A 25,790-nucleotide genomic window follows, 5' to 3' on the forward strand; every position below is an offset into this window, starting at 1 on the left:
AGCCAGTGTGATGCCATTCTTCTCCATGTCTTCCAATGCTTTCTTGCTTCTCAGACAGGAGTGTTGATTGACAGGGTTTCACCTTCTCCATGTAGTACAGCATCTCCTCTGAAATTTCCTGTCATAGCAATCTATCTGGCATACATTGTACGAGGCGACACGGTGGTTAGCACTGCTGCCTCACAGTGTCAGAGACCCAGCTTCGATTCCTGGCTTGGGTCACTGTCTGTGTGGAGACTGCACATTCTCCCCGTGTCTGTGTGGGTTTCCTTCTACAGTCCAAAATATGTGTTGGTTCGGTGCATTGGCCATGCTAAATTGTCCATCAGTGCACCTGAACAGACACTAAAGTGCGGCGACGAGGGGATTTTCACAGTAACTTGATTGCAGTGTTAATGTTAGCCTACTTGTGACACTGAAAGCTTAACTAAAAACTTCCTGTAGATGCTGCGTTGAGTCGATACAATTTATTCTTGTCCTGTATTTGAGTTCTGTACGAGCTGGTAACCCTGCTGCTCAGGGTCTATATTTGTGACCAGGTATCACTGTTCCTTCCTCTCAGACTTGCTGCTTTTCAATGTCAACCTAAACATAAAAGTTGCCATTGCTTCAGATGCCCATGACCTTTAACCTGTGGATCACCCACACCTCAGGTGTGAGGGGCAAGGATGAGAAGGTGGGACCTTCATGAATAACTTCAACTGGTACGGGATTTGAACCCATGCTGTTAAGGTCACTTTGCATCACAAACCAGCTGTACAGCCAACTGAGCTAAACTGACCCTCAAACGTCATTGTACTGCAATGTCTATGCAATGACTATACATGTTCTATCATTGACTCCCAACAGTCAGGTACATATTTTTCAGGATTCTGGTAAGATTTTTGCCTTGTTCTTGTATCAACTTGGGTTGGGATTGTGTGTTAGTGACTTTTTTTGGGGGGATGTGTCAACATAGTACTAGGAAAAGCTTTTTAAATAATTGCCTTCATCTATACACACAGCACTAGAGTTTTACAGAACAGAGGCCCTTCGGCCCATGTCTGTGCCAACATCAAACACCTAGTACAAGGTACTAGTGAGGTCGCAACTGGAGTACTGTGTGCAGTTTTGGTCCCCTTGTTTGCCTAAGGATCCATTGGCCTTGGAGGGAGTACAGAGAAGGTTCACCAGGCTGATACCGGAGATGAGGGGGTTAGCTTATGAGGAGAGATTGAATAGACTGGGCCAGTACTCGTTGGAGTTTAGAAGGATGAGGGGTGATCTTATAGAGACTTACAAAATAATGAAGGGTCTCGATAGGGTAGAGGTAGAGAGATTCTTCCCACTTAAAAAGGAAAACAGAACTAGAGGGCACAGCCTCAAAATAAGGGGGTGGGGGGACAGTTTAGATCAGAGTTGAGGAGGAACTTCTTCACTCCAAGGGTGGTGAGTCTCTGGAATTCTCTGCCCGTTGAAGTGGTGGAGGCTACCCCGTTGGATATATTTCAATCACGGGTAGATAGATTTCTGATAGACAGGGGAATCAAGGGTTATGGGGAGAAAGCGGGAAAGTGGAACTGATCCACTTCAGATCGGCCATGATCTGGTTGAATGGTGGGGCAGGCTCGAAGGGCTAGATGGCCTACTCCTGCTCCTATTTCTAATGTACCTGTCTAATCTAATCCCATTTCCAGTACTTGGTCTATAGCCTTGTATGCTACAGCATTTCAAGTGCTCATCTAAATGCTGCTGAAATATTGAGGGTTCCTGCCTCTCCCACCCTTTTGAAGGCAGTGAGTTCCAGATTCCCACTACCACCTGGGTAAATTAATTTTCCCTCCAATCCCCTCTAAATCTCCTTAACCATCAATCTATGCACCCCCTTCCCCTATAACTGACCCCTCTACGAAGGAGAAAAGTTTCTTTCTATCTACCCTATCCATATGACTCATAATTTTGTATACTCAAGATCTCTTTCTCTTTCTCTCCGCACCTTCTCTGCTCCAAGGAAGACAGCTCGAGCCTCTCTTCATTACATAGAATGTATCCGCAACAGTTTCCTTGAACAGTGTGTAATGGAACCCACAAGGGAGCAAATTATCTAGGTCTGGTCCTGTGTAATGAGATGGGAATAATTAATGATCCTCTAATTAGAGATCCTTTTGGAAGAAGCGATCACAGTATGGTTGGATTTAAAATACAGATGGAGCGTGAGAAGGTAAAATCTAAAATCAAAGTCTTGTGCTTAAACAAAGGAGACTATAAAGAGATGGGGAAGGGGTTGGCTCAGTTAGACTGGAAGCAAAAACTTTTTGGGACAATTGAGGAACAGTGGAGGACTTTCAAAGCAATTTTTCACATTGCTCAGCAAAAGTATCTACCAGTGATAAAAAAGGACTGTAGAAAAAGAGATAATCTGCCATGGATATCGAAGGAAATAAAGGAGGGTATCAAATTGAAAGAAAATGCTTACAAAGCGGCAAAGATTGATGGGAACCTAGAGAATTGGGAAATCTTTAAAGGTCAGCAGAAAGCCATGAAAAAAGTGATAAAGAAAAGTAAGATGGATTATGAGAGTAAACTAGCTCAGAAATATAAAAACAGATAGCAAACGTTTCTACAAATTTATAAAATGAAGAAGCGTGGCTCAAGTAAATATTCATCTTTTAGAGGATGAGAAGGGGGATGTAATAACTGGAAATGAGAAAATGGCTGAGGCATTGAACAGGTATTTTGTGTCGGTCTTCACAGTGGAAGACACAAATAACACGCCAAAAATTGATGACAGGGAGGCTATGGCAGGTGAGGACCTAAAAACTATCATTATCACGAAAGAGGTAGTGTCGGACAACTTAATGAGGCTAAAGGTAGACAAGTCTGCTGGTCCTGATGGAATACATCCCAGGGTACTAAAAAGAGATGGCGGGAGAAATAGCAAATGCACAAGTGGTAACTTAGCAAAATTCACAGGTTTCTGGGGTGGCTTCCGCAGATTAGAAGACAGCAAATATGACACCACTGTTTAAAAAATGAGGTGGACAAAAGGCAGGTCACTATAGGTCGGTTAGCTTAAGTTCTGTAGTCGGGAAAATGCTTGAATCTATCATCACGGAAGAAATGGCGAGACATCTGGATATAACTTGTCCCACTGGTAAGATGCAGCATGGGTTCATGAAGGGCAGGTCATGTTTGATTAATTTGGTGGAATTCTTTGAGAACATTACAAGTGCAGTGGGCAATGGGGAACCTGTGGATGTGGTGTATCTGGATTTCCAGAAGGCATTTGACAAGGTGCTGCACCAAAGACTGTTGTATGAGATAAAGGTGCACGCTGTGACCTTATCTTATGTAGAGTAATGTATTTGCATGGATAGAGGATTGATTAACTAACAGAAAGCAAGGAATAGAGGTAAATGATGTTTTTCTGTTTGGCGATCAGTGACGAGTGGTATGCCTCAGGGATCAGTGTTGGGACTGCAATTGTTTACGATTTACTTAAATGATTTGGAGTTGGGACCAAGTGCAGTGTGTCAAAATTCACAGATGACACTGAGATGAGTGGCAGAGCAAAGTGTGCAGAGGATGCTGAAAGTCTGCAAAGGGATATAGACAGTCTAAGTGAGTGGACGAGGGCCTGGCAGATGGAGTACAATGTCGGTAACTGTGAGGTCATCCATTTTGGTAGGAATAACAGCAAAATGGATTATTATTTAAATGGTAAAAAATTGCCGCATGCTGCTGTGCAGAGGGACCCGGGTGCCCTTGTGCAGGAATCTCAAGGAGTTGGTTTGCAGGTGCAGCGGGTAATTAAGAAGGCAAATGGGATTTTGTCCTTCATTGCTAGAGGGATGGAGATTAAAAACAGCAAGATTATGTTGCAGCTGTATAAGGTGCTGGTGAGGCCACACCTGGAGTTACTGTGTACAGTTTTGGTCTCCTTACTTGAGAAAGGATATACTGGCACTGGAGTGGGTGCGGAGGAGATTTACTAGGTTGATTCCGGAGTTGAGAGGGTCAGCTTATGAGGAGATATTAAGTATACTCATTGGAATTAAGAAGAATGAGGGGAGATCTTATAGAAACATATAAAATGATGAGGGAATAGGTAAGATAGAACAGGGAAGTTGTTTCCACTGGCAGGTGAAACAAGAACTAGAGGGCATGGCCTCAAAATAAGGGGAAGCAGATTTAGGACTGAGTTGAGGAGGAACTTCTTCACACAAAGGGTTGTGAATCTGTGGAATTCCCTGCCCAGTTGAGGCTACCTCATTGAATGTTTTTCAGGCAAGGATAGATAAATTTTTGAACCAAGGGTTGTGGGTAAGTGGAGCTGAGTCCACAGAAAGATGAGCCATGATCTTATTGAATGGCGGAGCAGGCTCGAGGGGCCAGATGGCCTACTCCTGCTCTTAGTTCTTACATTCTTGAACACTCTAGCCTTCTATTCTATGCCTTGGCTAATAAAGGCAAGTGTCCCAAATGCCTTATTTAAACCCCCATAATTACCTTCAGTGATCTTTGAACATGCAGTCCAAGATCCCTCGAGTCCTCTGTACTTCCCAGCGTCCTACCAAAAAATTAATAACAACTTTATTTGATTGGAAATTTGCTTAGCTTTTCGGGGAAAATGAGGACATTTCATAAGTAATGACAACTCAGTTACTTGGGTCAACAGGTTTTGACAAGAAGGTGCAAAATATATGGATTATTCCTTACTTTGCCTCCAATTTGCTCTGACTCGTTTTAGTGAGAAAATGTACCAATCAACAACCCATTGTTACAGCACTGAATATTTCATTCCCTTTCATCCTGACAAAATGCATCATCTTTCACTTTTCAGGGTTAAATTTGACTGTTCTGACCAGCCTGTCTATATATATCATTCTGTAACCTGAGGCTTTCCTTCTCGCTATTTACCATACCATCAATTTTAGTGCCGTCTGCAAACTTACTGATCAGATCCCCCCCCCCACATTGACATCCCTGTCATTAATGTACACCACAAACAGCAAGGGATCCAGCAACAAAAGCTTGTGATTCACCACTGAGCATGAGTTTCCAATCACAAAAATAACCTTCAACCATCACCCACTGCCTCCTGCTATTAAGCCAATTTCGTAATGTGGGAAACTTGTTCAGATTTAACACAGAACACGACAGCACAAACAGGCCCTTCGGCCCACAAGTTGCGCCGATCATATCCCTACCTACCAGGTCTATCTGTAACCCTCAATCCCATGTACTCAACCAGAAGACTCTTAAAAGACCCCAATGAGTTTGCCTCCATCACCGCCGACGGCAGCCGATTCCACTCACTCACCACCCTCTGAGTGAAAAACTGACCCCTGACATCTCCTCTGTACCTGCTCCCCAGCACCTCAAACCTGTGTCCCCCCGTAGCGACCATTTCAGCCCTGGGAAATAGCCTCTGAGAATCCACCCGATCTTAATCTCTCAACATCTTATAAACCTCTATCAGGTCACCCCTCATCCTTTGTCTCTCCAGGGAGAAAAGACCGAGCTCCCTCAACCTATCTTCATAAGGCATGCCACCCAATCCAGGCAACATCCTTGTAAATCTCCTCTGCACCCTTTTCAATAGCTTCCACATCCTCCTCATAATGAGGCGACCAGAACTGTGTACAGTATTCCAAGTGGGGTCTGACAAAGGTCTTATAAAGCTGAACCCCTGACCACCCTCAGGCCGTGCCTCATGCTTGTGGGGTCACTGGCGATCACACGTTGTTTCTGAGGGCTGTTTTTATTTTTTTTCCCCCCACTTGTTCAATCTAAATCTGTGACCGATAACATCCTCTTTGCAAACCCTCAGTTTGGATAGTGCAAACTGATGAATAAAGTGGTCATCTTCCTAATGTCTCTTGTCAATGGTCTTACTTGGTACTCTCTGTCTCTCCTCCCTGGAGAGGTTCGATAATGCAGGTGATAAAATGCTCCTCCCTTGTTTTGGCTGCAGTTCAGGTTTTTGCCACACAATCCAGCATACAGAATGGGAAAACTGTCACTGTGCACAGGAATAGCATCTGAGAATGGGGCTGCAGCTTTTCTCAAAACTGATCGCACATCGAGAGTCTGAACGGACTCGTTCCTCATTCATTCATTCATACATCACTGATTTTTGGAGATCTACTGTTCCTCAAAATGCCATCTGTGGAGAGAGACTCTGCCACCCAGGGTTACAGTGCATACGCTATCTCCTAAATTGCACCAAATCTTGTCTGCGATTCCTCCTCTAGACTTCACACTCTTGATGCTGCCAACACGTTGTGTTTCTGGCTTCTTTACGCAAACTCAGCAATCGTAAAACCACAAGTAGGTTTTATTTTTAACTGAAGTCTACAGCTAACATATACATGGACAGGATAACTCCACAACCTGCAATCACCGTTTACTTGCTGCGTTCACTGACTGCTGCTCACATACTCGCTTTACATCCCTGTGCCCTGCTAACTATTTGTCCTGTACAAGTGACAGCACGATGTGGAGATGCCAGTGGGGTAAAGTAAACACACTGAGAAGTCTCTCAACACCAGGTCCAAGTCCAACCGGTTTATTTGATAGCAAACCCACAAGCTTTTGGAAACGCAGTTCCTTCATTCCACAGAGCTGACCAAGGAACAGCGTTTCCAAAAGCTTGTGGATTTATTGTCAAATAAACTTGTTGGACTTTAATCTGCTGTTGCCATTGATATCACCACAGTGCCAGTATATTATCTATGATGCCTTTAGTCATGTGCCCAGCATCTGGGTGTTTTTGGGATCCGGATGAGATTCTTTGGGGCTTGACTATTCTCTGAGTAAGCTGCTTGAGACTGTATTTTGTTAACACTTTTTTTTTTGAAAAATTTCAGCTTTTTAAAGACACCTACAGGAAGCGAGCGTGGCTGGCTGGGTCAGCATTTATTGCCCAACCCTAACTGCCCTCCATTTGAGAATCAACCCACAATGCTGTGGCTCTAGAGTCAGGTGTAGGCCAGACTGGGTAAGGATGGCAGATTTCCTTCCCTGAAGGATATTATTGAATCAGGTGGGTCTTTATGACAATGGTTTCCAGGTCATTATTAGGCTTTTAATTCCAGATTTTTATTGAATTCAAATTTGACTATCTGCTGTGATGGGATTTGAACCTGGGTCCCCAGGTCTTGCCTGGGGTCTCTGGATGAGTAATCCAATGACAATGCCAGTGCCTCCCCAATAATAGACCGATTAGGAATTCTGCACACTTGTCCTCCCTCCAGATCTGTTGGTTGTGTAAATAAGTCATCCTTGCATCAGCACCAGGGGTTCTGTTGAGTCCTTATTGATGCATCACGGAGCCAAGGTCGCTCCAGGGCAATGCTCCAATCTGCTGGAGACTGAAGTCTTGAACCACTGAGGGGCTGCACGCTCCCCTTTGTAGCTGTGGCGTCAGCAGTTTGAGCCTCCCAGTCTGAATTCCTGTGTCTTGTTGATGTTGGCTGGCTTCTGTTTGTGATGCAGTGGAAGTGGAGACATCAGCCACCACTTGCTGTTGACTTTGTTGGGTCTGTTAATCCTGTCTTGGAGTTTTCCCACAACATTGCCCCCTCCTGGAGAAGATGGATTGCAGGCTTGCCGCAAGATACTCTGTAGCCAGATTGAGGTGGACTCTTTATTTGACCGAGGCCTACCCCACTGAAAATGCCTCGAGTAGCTCTGTATGTTCACCCATAAATACACACTGTCCTATTGAAATCCTTCTCTCTGTTAGGCTGGCACGCATGCTGCCCTTTACTCTGGCCTGGTTGGAGTGCTCTCTAATGCCTTGTGACTCCCACACACTGCTCCTGTCTCTGTTACCCTATGCACAGGGCTGTGCTAGGATCTGAGGGTCTGTTGCCCCTTCAGAAGGGCTTGCAGTGTGGCCATCTCTTTGAACCTGCTATCCACCTAGCTCTCAGCCTGACAGATTTACTCCAGCGGAGCTCTGGAACCTGGAGCTGTACAGCTGGCAATGCCTCCTGCGCATGTGGTAATCTAGGACACCAGTGGTGTCTACACGTTACAAGACATGCACTCCACTCGACTAAGCCGCCCTGTGGCTTGCTGAGAAGGCGTACGGTGTGTCAGCTTTTATTGGTAGAGGGATTGAATTTCGGAGCCGTGAGGTCATGTTGCAACTGTACAAAACTCTGGTGCGGCCGCACTTGGAGTATTGCGTACAGTTCTGGTCGCCGCATTATAAGAAGGATGTGGAGGCATTGGAAAGGGTGCAGAGGAGGTTTACCAGGATGTTGCCTGGTATGGTGGGAAGGTCTTATGAGGAAAGGCTGAGGGGCTTGAGGTTATTTTCATTGGAGAGAAGGAGGTTACGAGGTGACCTAATTGAGGCATACAAGATGATCAGAGGGTTAGATAGGGTGGACAGTGAGAGCCTTTTTCCTCGGATGGTGATGGCTAACACGAGGGGACTTAGCTTTAAATTAAGGGGTGGTGATTATAGGACGGATGTCAGAGGTAGGTTCTTTACTCAGAGGGTAGTAAGGGCGTGGAATGCCCTGCCTGCAGCAGTTGTGGACTCGCCAACTTTAAGGGCGTTCAAATGGTCAGTGGATAGGCATATGGATAACATTGGAATAGTTGAGGTTAGAGGGTCATTAGATTGGTTCCACTGGTCGGCGCAACATCGAGGGCCGAAGGGCCTGTACTGCGCTGTAATGTTCTTTGCTTTGTCTTAAGTTCTCCCTTTATTCCACTTTGGATTACCTGTATGGTCTTACAATGTTGGCCCATTGCAGGCGTTGATTTATTTTTTCACACGCTGCCCTGACACTGAGCACCGACCAACCTCGTTTCCTGCGATGTTTCTTTTCCACTGTTGCCTCACAGCAGCTGAAATGCCCCCCTCCCTGCCCCAACCACCTCCGACAGCAGGGTAAAAAGACCCTCCCCAAATTTCGGCTTTGAACCAAATCTGCGAATATACTCGGGATCGGTCTCCATCTCGCCTCGGGTCAAAGACCCCCTCCCCCCACTTCACTGACCATGAGCCTCCTTCCTCCACCTCTAGCCCTCTGGCTTTCTCTCACCATGTCTGGCAGCAGGGAAGGCAGAATGCCAGTGTGTGTGTTGCGGTGTTCAGCTGATGTCTATCAACAGTTGAAAGTCTTGAGCGTTGGGTTGGCCGTGTTGAGCGTGGGCTAAAGTATTTGGGTGTGTCGTGAGTGCTGCTAATGAGCCGTGAGATGTGGCGTATTGAACAGTGAGAGGGGGTTTTCACACATCTTGGAAAGCGATATCTTTTGAAGGAAGTAAGCTGTTTCATTTGTTACAGAAAATTGACACTTTGAGCCCCAGAAGTAAGGGTTAGAGCAGTTCAATTGGCTTGAAGCCGGTGTTCTGTAGTGCCCCACCTGAGTAGTGTCTACACAGTGTAATATGTAACCAGCGTCAATGTGTATCTGAAGCACAAACTGTACAAAGTCTGAAAATTGTCTTTCCCAACAAAAGGAACTCTCACTCACATAAGGGTGACGTGTCATGATGATGGATGGATTCTGAACATGGGTAATGTGAGGAATGGTCAAAAAGCATAGAATCATACAGGGCAGGGGAGGCCCTTCAGCCCGCTGAGTTTACACCGACACACCAAAAACGCCTGATCTCGCGCCATTTACCAGCACTTGTCCCAGAGCCTGGAATGCTGTGTTGTGCCAAGTGCTAAAAAGGATGTGAGGCAACCTGCCTCTACCACCCTCCCAGGCAGCACACTCCAGACCGTCACCTCCCTCTGGGTAAAAGAAAAGTTTTTTTCCTCCTATTTCCACCCCCGCCCCCACTGCCAAACCTCCAACCCCTCACCTTGAAGCTGTGTCCCCTCGCGACTGAGCCTTCAACTAAGGGGAGCAGGTGCTCCTTGTCCACTCTGTCTCTCGTAATCTTGTACACCTTGCCTCTCAGTCTTCTGCTCCAATTAAATCCAAGCCTATCCAACCTCTCTTAATAACTTTAATGTTCCATCCCAGGCAGCATCCTGGTGTATCTCCTCTACACCCCCTCCAGCGCAATCACATCCTTCCTACAATGCGATGACCAGAACTGCACACAGTACTCCAGCTGTGGCCTCACCTAAGTTCTACATAACGCCAGCATGATCTCCCTGCTTTTGTATTCTATACCTCAATTGATAAAGGCAAGTGTCCTTTTATCCATCACCCTACCAGCATGCCCTTCTGCTTTCAGAGATCTGTAGTCAGACATGGCAAGGTCCCTGAGTTCCACAGAACTTCCTACTGTCTCATTGTTCATTGATTACTTTCTTGTCAAATTACGCCTTCTAAAGTGTATCACCTCACACACTTTCAGGGTTAAATTATGTCTGCCCATTTGACCATCCCATCTATCCCTTCTTGTCAGCCCAAGATAGCCGTTAACCAACCCAGCCAATCTTTGTCATCTGCAAACTTAGTCATCTATGTTATTTACGTAAATGACAAATAATAGGGGACCCAACATAGATCACTGTGGTACACCACTGGACACTGGTTTCCAGTCACGACAGCACCCTTTGGTCATCACCCTCTGTTTCCTACAGCTTAGCCAATTCTGAAGCCAATTTATTCTGTATGCCACATGCATTTGCTTTCTTCACATATCTCCCATTTTAAAAATTTATATCGGTGTCACAAGTTGGTTGACATTAACACTGCAATAAAGTTGCTGTGAAAATCCCCTAGTAGCCACACTCCGGCGCCTGGCCGAGGGAGAATTTAGCATGGCCAGTGCACCGAGCCAGCGTGTCTTTTGGACTGTGGGAGGAAACCGGAGCACCCCCACAGCCACAGCAGGAGGTGCAGGCTCAGACAGTGACCACAGCCAGGAATCGAACCAAGGTCCCTGGCACTGAGGCAGCACTGCCAACTACTGTGCCACGTGCTGTCTGTATGGGACTTTGTCAAAGACTTTGCTGAATTCCATATAGACTGCACCCACTGCACTACCCCCATCTACACACCTGGTCACCTAAAATAAAACTTGTTGGGCCTGACCTCCCTCGGAGAATCACGCTGATTATAGATCGTAGAACCCTACAGTGCAGAAAGAGGCCCTTCGGCCCATCGAGTCTGCACTGAACACAATCCCACCCAGGCCCTACTGCCGTGTCCCGACATATTATACCCACTAATCCCTCTAACCTACTCATCCCTGGACACTCAGGGGCAATTTCTTAGCACGGCCAATCAACCTAACCCGCACATCTTTGGACGGTGGGAGGAAACCGGAGCACCCGGAGGAAACCCACGCAGACACGGGGAGAATGTGCAAACTCCACACAGACAGTGACCCGAGCCGGGAATCGAACCCAGGACCCTGGAGCTGTGAAGCAGCAGTGCTAACCCACTGTGCTACCCAATTATTGATTAAATCTTGCCTCTCCGATGGGAGACGGGTTCTGTCCCTGCGAATTTTCATGTTTGCTGGGCGGGGGGGAAATAGTACCATAACAACTACTAATTATTCAAACTTCAGCGGGATACTTAAGGAAGTGAATCATAAAATGATTCCAACGTTCACTCATTTCGCTGTAACTGATTATTGAGTCATAAATGGGGGTTGGGGGGTCAGAGATTTCTGGTGGAAGGTAGGGATTGGTATTGGAATGTGGTGGGGGGGACGTTCCTTTGCCAATACATTCCACCGCACCCCATGATTACTTTGCCTAAATATTTACATAGCTATGAATCATCTTTGGAATCGAGGGTAACTATTTCCTAAACCCTGGGAAGCCTCAGGAAGGGGTGAGGTGTTCTCTCCGAGTACACCTGAGCAGATATCAGAGTGCGGCAGTTTGGGAACTCTTTGTGCATACTATAGCTGGAACCCCTGACCTTGCCTGTGGCTGGGCTTCTCCGGTTCACCTGCCACTGCTGCGGCGAGTGGCATTTTGGTCGGACACCCGATTTCCCATTCTCGCTGGCAGCTGTGGCGACGTGAACGAGATCCGAGAAGACTGTGAGCAGGTTTTGGGCCCCGTACCTCAGGAAGGTTGGCCTCGGAGGAGGCGGAGTAGTTTCTTTGTCTCATCTGCTTAGCAGAGTTTCGTAGCTGGCCTGCGCCCTGAGCGCAAGTTGAGACTATGTGTTCCATTTCGGTTTCCAGGGTGTGGCGTTTGCTGTGAAGCTGGTGTCTGAGGCGGTTGAGGAGTGTGAGAGAGGTGCGACGGCAAAGTCTCTCTGCGTAGTGTGTGTTATAGGTTGACCTGAGTGGGTTTGTGATCTGTAGTCCTTTGGGTATCTTGTTGGCTTACTTGCATCACTATAAAAATTTGATGTCTGTGTCGATATGTGCAATCCTCTTGGAGATCCTCTCCACTTGGATCCGGCAGTTTGCGGTGTTGGTGGTAGTCATGATGTGGAGATGCCGGTGTCCTTACTGTGTTTACCCCAGTCCAACACCAGCATCTCCACATCTTGGAGGAGGTTCACAAGAATGGTCCCGGGAATGAAGGGTTTGTCATTTGAGGAGTCTGGGTCTATACCTGATGGCGTTTAGAAGGATAAGCGGGGGGGGGGGCGGGGGTGGGGGATCTAATTGAAACGTCTCCACTCGTGGGAGGGACTGGAACTTGAGGGCGCAACCTCAGGGTGAAGGGATGCTCCTTTAAAACTGAGATGAGGAGGAATTCCTTCAGCCAGAGGGTGGTGAATCTGTGGAACCCATTGCCGCAGAGGGTGGTGGAGGCCAGGTAAGAAGAATCATAGCACCCGACAGTGCAGCAAGAGGCCCTTCGGCCCATCGAGTCTGCACCTACCACAATCCCACCTATCCCCATATCCCCACACATTTACCCGCTAATCCCTCTAACCTACGCATTTCCGGATACTAAGGGGCAATTTTAGCATGGCCAATCAACCTAACCCGCACGTCTTTGGACTGTGGGAGGAAACCCATGCAGACACGAGGAGAATGCGCAAACTCCACAGGTCATTGAGTGTCTTTTCGGCAGAGATAGGTCCCTCATCAATGAGGGAATTAATGTGTTGCAAGGGAATGGGGGTGAGAATCATATCAGCCATGATCGAGTCAACTCTGCAATTCAATGGGCTGAATGGCCTAATTCTGCTTCTATACCTAATGGTCTTCTGGAATTCTGGCCTATATCTTGTGTGAATGATGTGCAGCCTCTGTTAGAGTTGTTGCTGGAGGAAGTGTTAGCCAGTCTATGGCAAGTACATTGTTTTCCCGTTTCCTCTGTGGCCCTTTTAAAGATGTGATGTTCTTTTTAAAAAAAAAGTTTCTGGGTACTTGCAACACCTTTTGACAGAATCTGTCACAACAGTTCAGATCCAGGAACAATATCCTGAATCAGCAAACCCTTGCTGGGTAAAACTCCACGAGAGAAAACTGAGTCTTCGCCTGAAGAGGCGGCGGCTCCAAAATGGACCTTGCTATCAAATGTTTGGCCCTTATCACAGGGTATGGGTGTGGCTGACAGATCAACATTTATTGCCCTTCCCGAACTAATTCCTGTTTAAAATTGCTGTAGTAATTAATATTTGTTCTCAACTTGTCTGCAATTTCAACATTTTTCTGCAAAAGTGCGTTCACTGGAATGATATATCTACTGTGTTTCTTGTAAGGGGTATGGTTAAGTCAGCTGTTTTGTCGAGTGATGGTTTGTCTAGGAAAATTTTTAAATTGTCAGCTGGGAGAACTTAGACATGAAGTCTTTGTTTAAGCAGAACTAATACATTTGTGTTTATTTAGATTGCCCTGAGGTTTCACTAGAGTTTTGATTAAGTTGATTAGAGTCATGTGACTAATGCGAGGAGTTATGCTCGCAGGAAAGTGTTTCAGTTTCATTTTAAAATACCAACGATTGCTGTCTGGGCTGCCAGAAGAAAGTGGGCTTTCTCACTCTCTTGGGTACTTCAAGTTCCAAAAGCTGGTAACAGAAGTTAAAGCAAGTATATATGTGTTTTGCCAACTAATTTGAGAGATTTAAGCCTCTAAGAGAAATATTACTTGATTGGAACTTAGTGAAAGAACATAAGAACATAAGAAACAGGAGCAGGAGTAGGCTATCTAGCCCTTTGAGCCTGCCCCGCCATTCAATAAGATCATGGCTGATCTGTCGTGTCTCAGTTCCACATTCCCGCCCTCTCCCCATAACCCTTAATCCCCTCTCTCATCAAAAACCCATCAATCCGCGTCTTAAAAATATTTAGCGAGGCAGCCTCCACCACTTCAACGGGCAGAGAATTCCAGAGATTCACCACCCTTTGAGTGAAGAAGTTCCTCCTCAACTCTGTTCTAAACCGCCCCCCTTTTATCTTGAGGCTGTGCCCCCTAGTCCTACTGTCCTTTCTGAGTGGGAAGAGTCTCTCCACCTCTATCCTATCCATCGCATTCATCATCTTATACGTCTCAATGAGATCTCCCCTCATTCTTCTAAACTCTAACGAGTACAAGCCTAGTTTGTTCAGCCTCTCCTCATAGTTCAACCCCCTCAACTCCGGTATCAGCCTAGTAAACCTCCTCTGCACTCCCTCCAAGGCCAAAATATCCTTGCGTAAGCGCGGCGCCCAAAACTGCACACAGTACTCCAGCTGCGGCCTCACCAGTGCCCTGTACAGCCGCAGCAAGACCTCCCTACTTTTATATTCAATCCCCCTCGCTATGAAGGCCAGCATCCCATTCGCCTTCCTGACCACCTGCTGCACCTGCAGGCTGGGTTTTTGCGACTCATGCACAAGGACCCCGAGGTCCCTCTGCACCGTCGCCTGCTGCAGTTTTTTGCCCCGTAAGTAATAGTCCTTCCTACCATTCTTCCTACCAAAGTGGACCACCTCACACTTGCCAACATTAAATTCCATTTGCCAGTTCCTGGTCCATTCGCCCAGCCTATCCAGATCCTTCTGCAGACTCTCCACACCCTCCGCACAATTTGCCGTTCCCCCAATCTTGGTGTCATCAGCAAATTTCGACACCCTACACTCGGTTCCCTCCTCCAGATCATCTATATAAATGGTAAAAAGCTGAGGCCCCAGCACCGACCCCTGGGGCACTCCACTAGTCACCATCCGCCAATCCGAAGAGCACCCGTTGACCCCCACTCTCTGCCTCCTGTTTGACAGCCAATTCCCCTATCCACGCTAACACACTAACCCCAACTCCATGCCCCCTAACCTTGTGTAATAACCTCTTGTGCGGCACCTTATCAAAGGCCTTCTGAAAATCAAGAAACAAAAATGTTAGCAGTTACAAACTGTATCCTGTCAGGTTTATTGTTCAATTGAGCTCATTCATTAGTTATAGTTAAACTGTGCAAAATAGTTTTGATATAAGCTTCCTAGTTTGTCAGTAGAGTCGTATCTGGAGTGAAACATCTTATCCTCACACTATTGCTAAAGTAGAAAATTGTCAGGGTCTGGTGTCGGGGGATTAGCAGGGTAAATGTGCAGAGTTATAGGGATAGGTCCTGGGTGGGATTGTGGTTGGTACAGACTCAATGGGCCGAATGGCTGCCTCCTGTACTGTAGAGATTCTGATTTCTAGCATTTGCAAATACTGGTTATATTTGATTTTTCTTGTACAGAGATGGTGATTGGCTACTTTTTGCAGAACTGCCAAATAAGAAGCTCCCAATGATAGCATCACTCTAGTTCTCATACAATTTCTGTATCGTAGTTTATAACCATTTTCTACAAAATGCTCCATTTGTGAAAATGGAGATACGTATTTTGTGAGAAGCAGACACTAAACCATTTTCTACAAAATAATATATTATTTTATCAAACCCTTAAGAGTATTGATAGGCAGAGGGATCTGGGTGTACAGGTACACAGGTCACAAAGTGGCAATGCAGGTGGAGAAGGGAGTGAAGAAAGCATACGGCATGCTCGCCTTCATTGGCCGGGGCACTGAGTTTAAAAATTGGCAAGTCATGTTGCAGCTTTCTCGAACCTTTAGTTAGGCCGCACTTGGAATATAATGTTCAATTCTGGCCGCCGCACTACCAGAAGGATGTGGAGGCTTTGGAGAGGGTACAGAAAAGATTTACCAGGATTGCCTGGTATGGAGAACATTAGCTATGAGGAGAGGTTGGAGAAACTTTGTTTGTGCTCACTGGAGTGACTGAAGATCTGATCGAAGTCTAGAAGATTGAGAGGCATGGACACAGTGGATAGTTAGAAGCTTTTTCCCAGGGTGGAAGAGTCAGTTATCAGGGGGCGTAGGTTTAAGATTTGAGGGGCAAGATTTAAAGGAGATGTACGAGGCAGATTTTTTTTCAGAGTGGTGGGTGCCTGGAACTCGTTGCTGGGGGAGGTAGCGGAAGCGGATACGGTAGTGACTTGTAAGGGGCGTCTTGACAAGTACATGAATAAGACCGGAATAGAGGGATATGGTCCTTGGAAGGGTAGGAGGCTTAAGTTAAGTTGGGCAGCATTGTCGGTGCAGGCTTGGAGGGCCGAAGGGCCTGTTCCTGTGCTGTAATTTTCCTTCGTTCTTTGTCCTACTAAAGGTATGACTGTGAAATACTTAAAAGGAGGGGACAGTAGAAATGTTTCTCTTTTATCTTTAGATTGCGGTCAGAGTGTCAAATGTGTTCAGCACAACCCAACAACAGCTGAACAGAGGCTGACAAAACCAGCAGGATATGAAAGGGAGTTCAGGTCACTGGGGAACAGAGCTTGAGGTGTGGGTGTGGGTGTCGTCAAGAGTACTTGATCTGCTGTTTGTTTTCTGCCCCTTTTTAAGGTTAATAGCGATGGAGAAACAAAGGGACATTGTTTACTACAATCATAGAGCCCCACAGTGTAGAAGGAGGCCCTTCGGCCCATCAAGTCTGCACTGAACACAATCCCACCCAGGCCCTACCCCCATATCCCTACATATTATACCCACTAATCCCTCTAACCTACACATCCCTGGACACTAAGGGGCAATTTCTTAGCACGGCCAATCAACCTAACCCGCACATCTTTGGACTGTGGGAGGAAACCAGAAGAAACCCATGCAGACACGAGGAGAATGTGCAAACTCCACGCAGACAGTGACCCGAGCCGGGAATCGAACCCTGGTCCCCGGAGCTGTGAAGCAGCAGTGCTAACCCACTGTGCTACCGTGCCGCCCGTGACTCAGGCATAATTGGTGTTGTTTCTTCACACAAAATCAACACTTGACTTGGAGGAAACGTTCCGGTTTTCTTTCAGGAGAAATAGTCATCAGATGGCTCCCTTCTGAAATTGGCTAGTAAGATCGACTCCATTTTGATAGTCTCTTTCATCAGCTTTGAATTTCCCTCAGAAGTTCTTTTTGAGGTGTTGTCAGTGACTATTGCATTATCTACATTACTATGTGCGCATGTGAAACATAGCCATTAGAAGCAGGAGTAGGCCATTTGGCTCTTAGAGTCTGCTGTGCCATTCATCTTGATCATTGAATTCAATATCCTGATCTCCTCCCACCGCTCCCCCCTCCAATTTCACTTCATCCCTCTTTGCCCCAAGATCTATATCTAATCTCTTCTTGAAATCTCCTTCACATTTTGGCCTCAACTTCATTCGGTGGCAGTGAATTCCACACATTCATGTGGTGATGATCAGCTTTTTTTTTTGGGGGGGTTGAAGGGTAACTGTTGACCAGGGCAGAACCCCCTGATGTTGGCAGCGGAGTTTGTCGAGAGTGATATGAAGGTCAGAAGTCCTGTGACAGCATCGGCCTGTCTCTGTGCACATGACAGACTACCAGGGTATATTGCAACTTCTTATTACAGTTCTTAAAATGGTGGCACTGTGGTTAGCACTGCTGCCTCACAGTCAGAAGTCTGACCACACCAGACTAGTGACTGTGTTTACCCCAGTCCAACACCGGCATCTCCACATCATGACTATTATCGACGCCTCACAGTGCAAGGGACCCTGGTTCTGTTCCCGGCTTGGATCGTTCTGTGCACATTCTCCCCATGCCTGCGGGGGTTTCCTCCCAGAGTCTGAAAGACGTACTGGTTGGGTGCATTTGCTATGCTGAATTCTTCCCCTGGTGTTCCAGAATGTGACGACTAGGGGATTTTCACAGTAACTTTGTTGTGGTGTTAATGTAAACTACCTTGTGACACTAATAAGCAAACTTAAATTCTCAAGTCAACAGTTGAGTCCAATATCTATTCATTTACTTAGTACTTTGCCTCAACCAATGAAGTGTAGTCACTGTTGTAGGAAATATAGCACCCCAAGCCAAAAGACTTGAGTTCTGTGGTGAATCTATCGAGTTGTCTGTTTTGGCTCACGTAGTGTATTCTCTCCTGCAGGAGTGCAGAGAAGGTTCACCAGGCTGATGAGGGGGTTAGCTTATGAGGAGAGATTGAATAGACTGGGTCTGTACTCGTTGGAGTTTAGAAGGATGAGGGGGGATTTTAGAAAGACATACAAGATAATGAAAGGGATGGATAGGGTAGAGGTAGAGAGATTCTTCCCACTTAGAAAGGATAGCAGGACGAGAGGGCACAGCCTCAAAATGAGGGGGGACAGTTTAGATTGGAGTTGAGGAGGAACTTCTTCACTCAAAGGGTGGTGAATCTCTGGAATTCTCTGCCCATTGAAGTGGTGGAGGCTACCTCATTGAATAGATTTAAGTCACAGGTAGATAGGTTTTTGACAGACAAGGGGATTAAGGGTTATGGGGAGAAAGTGGAACTGATCCACTTCAGATCAGCCATGATCTTATTGAATGGTGGGGCAGGCTCGAAGGGCGAGATGGCCTCCTCCTGCTCCTATTTCTTATGTTCCTTTGGATTCCAACCTCCTATCCTAGGACTGGAGCAGAAAAATTTTTGGTTGCTGTTCCAGCAGACTGCTGATTGGGTCGGGGGTGGGAGATAGCAGAGTGCTGTTGTTCAGATGAGGTATTAAGCGAAGGCCCTTCAATCCTCTTTGAGGTGGGCTCTGTGGCAGTGATTCTGTCTGGCGTCCTGCTCAATATTTACCTCATCACACAGTTGGTTATTATATCACTGTTCGTGGGTGTTGTCTGTGGGAATTGCTATATCCCCAGGATTACAATGGATGCATTTCCCTGGGTGCCGTCCGTCATGGACTGAGACAGATGGGTAACGTCACGGATCCGTACGTCCTTGGTGCAGTCCCCCATGTACTGAGGATAGATGGATGCCGTCACACGGATCACTCCCAGTGAAGGCAACCAAGTTGCCAGCAAATGGTGCTCAGAGCCAAACTCTCGACTCCAGATTTTCAAGGTTGACGTTGAGTTGAGTAATGTTTCTGCCTCTTGACTTTCAGGTGATACGTCCGGCCCGATGGAGTCGAAAGCTGAATATGGTGCACCGCCCCCAAACTATAACGATGCAACGCAACCACCAGGTTACCAGGGGACTCCCGGACAACCACCTTATCCCACTGCACCCTCTGGGGCAGGGTATCCGCCTGGGGCAGCGTATCCACCTGGAGCAGGATATCCACCTGGGGCAGGTCCTGGGGTGCCAGCTGCTCAGCCTCCTGTCGGTAAGTCTCCTGGAAGCACCCCTCGGAACGTTGCTTAACGGATGACAAGTGTTAGATTCCCATGTAGTATCCATTTACAAAGTGCTGACTTCTAATCGTGATGTGGCCTGCGTTGTTCCTATGTTGTAGCCTATCTGTAGAAGTTTTGCACAAATTTTAGAGGGTGCTATCTTTTTGGTCATGTTTCTGTGCTTAATGTGTTTACTAGTCCCTTCTGTTTTATCGGAGCTGCTTTGTCAGGATCCTGAAGCACCACATTGTTACTGTAGCAAAATAATTTGTCTTAATTGTTGCAGCGTTTTGTTTTGATCCGAATTAATGCAGGGTTCTGTTTTTTTTTGTTTTCCCCTGGGGTATTGCAGAGTGGGGCTTCATTCGGTTGATTGACAGGTAAGGTCATATGACTGGGTACAAAGAGGCTTTCACATAATCAAAGCAGTCTGCTTTGTGGAATCTATAGACAAGTTGCTTCCTCTGTGTCTCTTTGCCTGAAATAGAGACTGGAATCTGCCGAGAAATAAACGCGTTTCTCTGAGATTCTGCTACCTGGAGATAGAGCTTTCACTGGAGGTTGCTGCGTGGGAATTAGTGATCAAGATAGACGCTTGCGGTCTCAGTATCACAAGGGTGGAATTCTCCGGCTGTGTTGGAAATTCTCACCTGACCGTCAATTCTCCGCATCCCGCCCACTACAATGCCAGTGGCGGGCGGTATGCGAGAATTTCGGCTGTGGTAGCTATGTAAGCAACTTTAGTTTCTCTCACCTGGTTCAAAAGAAGGGATTCATGTCTGGGGGGGATACGACTAAACTGGAATGAAGAGATAGCTAGCTGTTATGAATTATATTTTATCATGTTTTAAATATCTTTAATTGGTAAATGTTATGCTGATTCTTTTTGTTACATTCTTAACTGTGTGTTCTTGAAGTTTGTTTTGATCGAAAGCGCCCTAGTGGATCACTTGAATCTGAAGTGAAACACCTTGTGTTCACCCTAATGGCAAAATCGAATGGAAAAGTTAGCTTTAGGCTAACTTCGTAACATACCTTGGGGAGATTATGATTTGATCCTGAATAATCTATATTCATTTGGGCAGAATGAGAAGGACTTCTCCTGGTCAACGACTTGATGGAGAATGCGGCAGTGTGTCACTCCCTGAAGCCAGGGTTTCTCCGACTTGTCCAGCCTCTGAGCCTTTTTGACCCTCCCCACAGCACTGCAGGAAAGCTTGAGAAATGTTCTATTTGTGTAAAAAGAGCCAACTATCCCCCCTCCCCCACCCCCCACCATCCCCATACACTAGTTTTTGCGTAGTAGGTACAAACATAGAAAAACCTCATTTCTAGAAGTTGTTTCTACTATATTTGCATATCCATTTACTATGATTAAAAATTTATCCAAACACGGAACTTCTTAAATCACTTTTAATGGGAGGAGTGTTGCTGTTCTGTCTGTTGGAATGCTGGGTTCTCATTGGACACGCGCCCTCAAAGGCCCGATTCCTTCTGCAAGTACAGCACAGTGGTTAGCTCTGCTGCCTCGCAGCTCCAGGGTCCTGGGTTCGATTCCCGGCTCGGGTCACTGTCTGTGTGGAGTATGCACATTCTCCTCGTGTCTGCATGGGTTTCCTCTGGGTATTCCAGTTTCCTCCTACAGTCCAAATATGTGCAGGTTCGGTTAATTGGCCATGCTTAAAAAAAAATTGCCCCTTAGTGTCTTGGGATGCATAGGTCAGAGGGATTAGTGGGTATAATATGTAGGGATATGGGGGTAGGGCCTGGGTAGGATTGTGTTTGGTGCCAATTTGATGGGCCGAAGGGCCTCTTTCTGCACTGTAGGGTTTCTATGATTCAAAGACCCGATTCCTTCAAGTGCAGTCCCTCTTGTCGGCCCAACTCTCTCCATTGCTCCTTTTACTCTGCGCTCACCCTGATCGACACAATCCATGGCGTTGGCAGCCCATCCAATCGGATGCTGGATTCTCGCGAAGCCAGCCTCTGGCCTAGCTGGCTGCAGAAGGCCTGGGCGGCTCCTAAACAACCTGGCGGCACCGTGGTTAGCGCAGCTGCCTCACAGCGCCCAGGGATCTGGGTTCAATTGCCAGCTTGGTTCACTGTCTGTGCAGAGTTTGCACGTTCTCCCGGAGTCCGCATTGTGTCTGGGTGCTCCGGTTTGCTCCCACAATGTGCTGGTTCAGTGTATTGGCCTAAACTCTATGTGTACCCGAACAGGAGTGTGGCGACTAGGGGATTTGCACAGTAACTTCATTGCAGTGTTAATGTAAGCCTACTTGTGACACTAAATAAATATAAATTATGGGAACCCCTGCATTCAACCATTGAGTCATTGGAGTGCTTGCACTCACTGGGAATCTGACTTTCCGAAAATACCTAATCATTAACAGAGCTTCAAGCCTGAATCTGTTTGTGAATGCCTGGTTACTGTTGGCTATTAATTGCTTTCACCTTTTTTCAGTTGTGGAGCATTTTGTGTGTGTGTGTGTGTGTGTGTGCGCACTTGTGTTTGACTGAGCAGCCTACACTTCACTATGTGATCTGCTTCTAAGCTGTTTCCCTTGCTCCCTTTCCAGAGTGTTATCAACTGGGTTCCGATGTGGAGCATAATTTACCCACGCGGGCACCTTCTTCTGGGAAGGATAGTAGAAGAAATATTTTAACTTGTAATAATTTTGATCGCCAAATCTCTCTCCCAGCCATTAACGCAGCCCAAAGGTGTGCGGGTTGGCCATGGCACATGTGGATGGGGCCTGGGTCGGATGCTGTGTCGGAGGGTTGGCGCACATTCCGTGGGCCAAATGGCGCCGCGGGGATTTTTGGAAAGGGCGGATTTACAGAATATTTGCTGTGTGGGATGTCCTGCATTCAACTCGCTGTCTCTTCCCTTAGTGGTGCAGACGGTTTACATGCAGCCCAGCCAACAGTTTGGTTTCCAGCCTGTACAGACGACCTGCCCAGGATGTAACCAGATGGTTTTAACTCGTGTTAGCTACACGCCAGGCGCGCTAACGTGGCTTAGCTGTGGAGGCCTCTTCTTCATTGGGTAGGTTATCCAAATAATTCTTCTGAATGTTCAGTACGGATTAAATTGATTCAAGTTCCACTCGTTGCGGATGGCGTGTAGAAGATGGTACACGTCCGTTTTTGTGTCTGAATGTTTTGCAATTGTCAGTACGGTTTCCAAGAACGTGCCCTGAGCACAAATACGAGTGTCAAATAGAAAATGCTGGCAACACAATCCCAGATCTGTCAACGACAACTCAAGTTGTTTTGGGTTGGGCCCATTTGCATAATTGGACACCAAAATGTAGACCCATACTAATGTCTTAATCCTGCAGCAAAATGACTCCTTTAAACTTGCTTTGTACTTCAGCGACCAGGCAGGAAATTGTTAGATTAAATGCCCTGCGGTAGGAGAATAAAAAGCATCAAAGGAACTAGCAAAACAGCTTGTGCTAACAATAGCTCGTATGGGAGGAAATCCAAGTCAAAATTAACTAAAATGCTGACAAAATGACGTAAAATGGGCAGGATTTAGTGGCCTTACTCTTCCCGAAACCGTAAAAGCCAATCTGAGGTCAACAGACCTTCCCGTTGTCCGCTCTGAGCCCCGTGCTGAGCGAGGTGGTCAAATTCCAGCTGCTTTGGGTTTTTTCGCCCGAGGAGGGGTAATGTTGGGTACTGGCCCTCACGCTGGGAAGGAAAATATCTCCACCGAAAACGCCCTCCCTGTCGAGGAGACAGTCAAGGCAAGAACTCATTCCCCACCTGTACCTGTGTGGGAGCTGAGCAACAGAGCAGTCCCGCTCCGAAGCTTGCGTGGGACGTACAAGAGACGGAGAAGCTCAGGATTGGGGTAACAGAAGCACAAACCCAGAATTTCACAGGGAACGATCGTTCTGAAATGCAGGAGGGCGGTGGGCGAAATGGTTTTGATGTCAATCTATGAAAAATTGGATGCTGGAAGGTCGGGAATGAGGAGGTCCTGTTGTGGACGGGAGAGTGATGGAGGTGCGGGGAAGGTTTGAGTCCTGTCACAGTGAATGGTAACCCTTGGTTGAAGAGCGAGCAAGCAGTTCTAAGTGTGGATGATAAAATTCTTAGATTCAATGGAGAGGATCCAGTTTGTGAAGAATCATATTCTGGTCAATAGTGGAAGACAGTGGACATACATGACACGCCTAACGCTGTTAACTACACAGCACAAAGTCCTGAGAAATAAAATAGTCATTACAAAGTAGTGCTGAGGTTAATCCCCTTGGTTCTGAGTGTGGCGACTGGAGGAATTTCCCAGTAACTTCCCTGCAGCACCTACTTGTGACACTAATAAGTGAACTTTTAAGCAGACCTGCATCTGTCAGACTTGGAAGGAGTGGTTAGCACTGCTGCCTCACAGCACCAGAGACACAGGTTCAATTCCGGCCTCAAGTGTGTGCGGAGTTTGCACGTTCTCCTCTGGGTGTATTTCCTCTGGGTGCTCCCACAGTCCAAAGATGTGTCGGTTAGGTTGATTGGCCATGTTAAATTGCCCCTTAGTGTCCCAAAATGTGTAGGTTAAGGGGATGGGCAGAGTAAATATGTGGGGTTATGGGGATTGGGGCTGTGTGGAAGTATTGTCGGTGCAGGTTCGCTGGGCTGTACTGTCGACAGGCTGTGATTTCAAAGGTGACGGATTGTGTTGTACCTCTCGGTGAATTACATTTTGCTCTATTTTGATCTGTTTCTCATTCCATATTGCCATCCTTTGGTAGATTATGTTCCGCAAAATCTTGCGCCGTGGATGCCGTCTTAACGATCTGCCGTTTTCTCCTGTTCTAGGTGTGTGTTTGGCTGCTGCCTGATCCCGTTTTGTGTCGATGGTCTGCAGGACGCCGATCACTATTGTCCAAACTGTGGACGGCACATCAGCAGCTGCAGGCGCCTGTAGACTTTGGCCACGATGCTACTGGTGACACGGCAAATTTTGATACGATGAAATATTTCTCTTTTTTTTAAAAAAATACCGAATCTGGTTTCGTGAGACGTCGCAATTTCACTTCCAAGTTATGAACTGTTGCAGAAGTCAGAGTCAAGATGATAGCAATCAGCATCGACATATATGGTTCTGCACATATCATTAGCAGCCACTTAATTTGGGTGGGGGGGAGGGTAGGGGTGCTGGTAATGGAGAGAGGAGAGTAGGGGTAGGAATAAGTTTTATTTTCCTTCAGATAAATTATACGCTTAGAAACTGAAGTTTTTACCTTTTTAACTGCGTTTCATCAATAATCAATTCTCAAAGTCTCATATTTCTGATAAGGCTTGTCTTCTTGCTGGTCATTTTGACAGTAAAATATATTGTGATTTTTAACAGTGAATGTGCTAAATAAAAACGTGCATTAAAGGTAGACCAGTATCACAGTATTAATGTGCTCTCGAGCTGGTGATCTGTCATGGTGATGGGTTTGTCTGCACTAATTTACTTTGCCCCAGTGGACTCGAGGTTAAAAACTACTGAATTTTGGAACATTTTATTTCAAAATCACTTGACGTTGCTGCCCAGAAAGTTGGAAACACTTGTACTGCGTTTGTAATCCTAGGGTATTGGGATATGTCGCAGTTTCCCTTTAAAGTGGGAAATGTGGCAGTTAAGTTGAAGGGTATAACTTGAAGATCGACGATATTTAAATGTGAAGGTTCCCATTCTGTCTTGAACGCTGAACAAGAAATGTAAGCAGTGGTGTATCCCGACATAGAAGTGTTGGAGAGAAAGTTTAACAGAGCGGCAAAGCTGAGAACCGGACCAAGATAAACGCGATGCCCGCTATGATGAAGGGTCATCCAGACTCAAAACATAAGCTCTATTCTCCCTCCACAGGTGCTGTCAGACCTGCTGAGATTTTCCAGCATTTTTCTGTTGTTGACCAATGCTTTGTTTGAATGTAATGGGCCGGCGTACAGGAATAGTCAAATCTGTGTTCAAGGCAGACTTGCTGCAGTGGGTGAGTTACGGAATGCAAGGCAACATCCCTGCATCCTCTCCAGTGCTATCACATCCCTCCTGTAATGTTGATTCCAGAACCCTGCACGATACTCCCTCCGTGACCTGAACAACATTTTCTATAGTTCCAGCATAACCTCCCTGCTCTTAAGCTCTATGCCTCGGCTGTGGTTATAAAATCATAGAATCCCTACAGTGCAAAATGAGGGCGTTCAGCCCATGCTTTTAAGTGTGTGCCCTGTTTACTAAGCAAAGCTAAGTCTTTCTTTTTGTTTCCACGTTACAAACCTTTTAATTACGAAGCTGGCGCTTT

General features: G+C 46.4%; 1 protein-coding gene across 1 annotated transcript in view; it reads left to right on the forward strand.

Moving 5' to 3' along the window:
- The window catches only part of LOC145354633 (lipopolysaccharide-induced tumor necrosis factor-alpha factor homolog), a 53,186-nt gene extending 28,558 nt beyond the window's left edge, over window positions 1-24,628 (forward strand). The window contains exons 2-4 of the mRNA XM_080206063.1: window positions 19,260-19,481; window positions 22,387-22,540; window positions 24,316-24,628. Of these exons, the coding sequence (XP_080062189.1) occupies window positions 19,277-19,481; window positions 22,387-22,540; window positions 24,316-24,424 (468 nt within the window). The 5' untranslated portion in view covers window positions 19,260-19,276 and the 3' untranslated portion in view covers window positions 24,425-24,628. The remainder of the gene's footprint in view (window positions 1-19,259; window positions 19,482-22,386; window positions 22,541-24,315) is intronic.
- The last annotated feature ends 1,162 nt before the right edge of the window (window positions 24,629-25,790 follow it).

The sequence above is a fragment of the Carcharhinus amblyrhynchos genome, chromosome 18 (assembly GCF_965287045.1).
Source record: "Carcharhinus amblyrhynchos chromosome 18, sCarAmb.v2.hapA, whole genome shotgun sequence".
NCBI lineage: Eukaryota > Metazoa > Chordata > Chondrichthyes > Carcharhiniformes > Carcharhinidae > Carcharhinus > Carcharhinus amblyrhynchos.